This window comes from Plasmodium gaboni, chromosome 4 (genome assembly GCF_001602025.1).
Source record: "Plasmodium gaboni strain SY75 chromosome 4, whole genome shotgun sequence".
NCBI lineage: Eukaryota > Apicomplexa > Aconoidasida > Haemosporida > Plasmodiidae > Plasmodium > Plasmodium gaboni.
The window spans coordinates 334,921-338,524 of record NC_031484.1 but is presented as its reverse complement, the minus strand read 5'-3'; the positions used below and the strand labels follow the sequence as shown (position 1 = coordinate 338,524).

The 3,604-nt window shown below is 16.9% G+C and overlaps 1 protein-coding gene across 1 annotated transcript in view; it reads left to right on the top strand.

The window, feature by feature from the left end:
- Window positions 1–1,985: 1,985 nt before the first annotated feature.
- The window catches only part of PGSY75_0410900 (hypothetical protein), a gene marked incomplete at both ends in the record, with an annotated part of 2,835 nt that continues 1,216 nt past the window's right edge, over window positions 1,986–3,604 (top strand). The window contains one exon of the mRNA XM_018784174.1: window positions 1,986–3,604. This exon is cut by the window's right edge and continues 1,216 nt beyond it. Within this exon, the coding sequence (XP_018643336.1) occupies window positions 1,986–3,604 (1,619 nt within the window).

Below are 3,604 nucleotides of genomic sequence, written 5' to 3'. Positions count from 1 at the left end.
TTTTTTTTTAATTTACATAATTAAAAATATAACTAAAGCATTATTATATATATATATATATATTTATAATATATATAAATATGCATTTAAAAAAAAAAAATAATAATAATAATAATAAAAAAATAAAAATAAAATTATATCTTTAAATAAAAAATAATGCTTATATAAATATATTATATATATATATAATATTTATTTTATTATTTTTTAATTTTTTAAAACAAGTGTATCGAGGTAAGGGGACTTAAGAGGTAAAGAAGGGAAATTTACATTTTAAAAAGGAGAAAAAAAAAATTATATAAAAAATGATAAAATGAAAATATATATGTAAGTCATAAATTTATAATTCTTATTATATATATATATAATATATATATATATATATATATATATATATATATATAGACATTAAAAAATATGTAGTTATTTTCTATTACATTTTATAAAAATAAGAAAAAATATAAAACATAAATAGAATAGAAAATAGAACATAGGTGAAAGAAAAAGTGTTTACTTATAATAAATATATTTATTATTCTCAAGAGGATACAAAAAAAAAATTAAAATAATTAAATAAATATTTTTTTATTTCTCCTTATATAATAAAATATTACAATACATACATAAAATATATTATATATAATTAATTATTTATTTATTTATTTTCCACTCTAGGACCATAAGAAAAAATTGTGGAAAATAAAATGATAAGATAATAAAAAAAAAAAAAAAATGGACTATCATTTTATATAAATCTGGGTAGTTCACAAATGATTTAATATTCCTTTATATATATATATATATATTTAAAATGATTATATTTAAATTTAAAAAAAAAAAAAATTATAACATTAAAAAAAGTAAATGAATGTATATTTCCCCTTTTGCGAATCTTTTGAATATTATAATATATATATTATTATATATTATAAATTTTATATTTATCTATCAATACTTTTGAGGATATTCTCTCAACTTATTTCATTTCATTTCATTTCATTTCATTTTATTTTAATTTAAATTAATAATCATTATATAATGATAAAATATGATCACTTGTGATATATTTTATGAGGTTCCATTTATTATGTATATAAAATATTTTTTAATACTATGAATATGTAAATATCATCTTATTATAATTTCCTTTCTTATAAGTAAAAAATATGTTATTCTCACATTAAAATATTATTTCGTAGAAAAAACAAAATATATACATATATAATTATATATATGTATATTTATATATTTAGGATGTTTATTATTTTTTTCTTCTTTGTTTTGATTGTATTCATTTAAGGGAAGAAATTGTAAAATAATAAGATCATCATTATATATATATATGTATTTGTGATGATATTATTATATATAATATGTTATTTTTAAAGTTATATATTTTTTAATATCTACGTAAAAATATATATAATTATATATTACGTGGATTTATGTTTGAATTTTTTTTTTTTTTTTTTTTTTTTTTTTTTTTTTTTTTTTAAAAATTTTTTTTTTTTTTTTTTTTTTTTTTTTACTATTCCCTGATATTTGCTCACAAAAAAAAAAAAAAAAAAATACTATGAATATATAATATATATATATTTATGTATTTACGTATTTATTTATATAGTTTGTATAATATAATATTATTTCGTTCTTATTATCTTAACTTTTTTTTTATAATATTCTTTCAATATTGACCTTTAAGGTATTCATAATATTAACATTTCACTTTACATATATATATATATGTATATGTTTTTATTTATATATTTCTATTTTTATAATTGTATTCTCATTTATTCATATATATATATATATTTTTATCATTTGTTTTAAGAAGCCATGTACACATCCACATTGGTACTGTCGTGATCATTGTGCTTTTCCCCTCTTTTATTATTTTATTTTATTTTATTTTTTTTTTCTTTTTCCACTTTTCTCTTTTTTTTATTTTGTTTTATTTTTTCGTGAACATATATATATATATAATGGACAAAAACGGAGAAGAAATTCTTAAACTTAAAAAAATCGCTACTCTTCTTAAAAAAGAATACAACAAACTCAAAGAAGAAAACGAACTTCTCAAAAAAAATAACTATCAAAATAAAGAAGAGAAATATGAACATTCAGAAGAAAATTATGAACAAGCTAGCGAAAAATGTGAGAATTTAGATGAAAATTATGAACACCAGTCAGGTGAAAAGGACGACTCTTTTGTTGAAAATAGCTTGGATAAAACGAAATGTATAAAAAACAATGAGGTTTTGATGAGTAGATTGAAGAATGAGATGAATAGAAGAATAATATTAGAAAAGAATTATAAGAAATTGAAAGAGTTTACTATAATATTAGAAGAAAAATATCGAAATGAGAAAAATGTGAGCAAAGAAAAGTGTAAGGATATGGAGGATAAATTAGAAGAATGTAATAAGAATTTAAATAAATATAAAAATGAGAATGAGTTATTAATAGGTAAGATAAAAGAGAAGGATATAATAATATATAAATTAAATAAAAAGATAGAAGAAATACGTATATATTTAAAAGGTGATAAGAATATAAATTTAATAGAGAATCAGATAGATGAAATGATTGGATATAAATTAGAAATAAAAAAATTAAAAGATAATTTAGAAATATGTAAAAAGACTGAAGAGATAACAATAAAAGAAAGACATCAATATAAGAGTATGATTATGTTATGTTCTCAATATAAAGAGAAATGTAAAAAAATACCTACATTAGAAAGTAAAATAGATATTTTAGAAAGTGAAATAAAAGAATTACAATTATATAAAATAAAAGATACAGAAAATAAACAAATAGTAAAAGAATTAAAAGATGAAATATTAAATTATCAAATCGAAAATAATAAATTGAATGAAGAAATAAATGAATGGAAAAATTTCTCAAAATTATATATAAATAATAATGCAATAGATATAGATAATTTAAAAAAAACAATGAATGATATACATAATAAATACAATCAAGTGAATTTAAAAAAAACAGATTTAGAAGTGAAGTATAAAAAATTGTCTATGGATATGCAGATACAAAATAATCACTTGAATGATAAAATATTGGAATTAAAAATTATGCACAATAAAAATAAGCACCTGGAAAAAAAATTTGAATTTATTAAGATGGATTATATGTATCAAATAGGTAAGTATAAGGATAAACAAAAGAAAAACGACAACTTGAAAGTGTCTGAAAAGAATGAAAATGATAAGGATAGAGATAATTATAGAGATAATGAAAATTATAATGATAGAGATAATTATAGTGATAATAATTATAAGAAGGAGAATAAAGTTGAACAACCTAACAATGATGATTATCATAATAATGATGATTCTACCTTGCTACAAAATTACAAATTTAAATATGAATTAATCGAAAAAGATAATGAGGAAAAAGAAAAACTAATACAAGAATTAAACGAAAAATTAGAAAAATATAAAAACGAATATGATCAATTTATTTTGAAGCAAAAAAATATAGAATTATGTTCACAAGAATTATTATTATATGAAAAAGAGATAACATATTTAAAGGAAGAAATTGAAAATTATAAAAATAAAATAGTAATATTACAGAATGA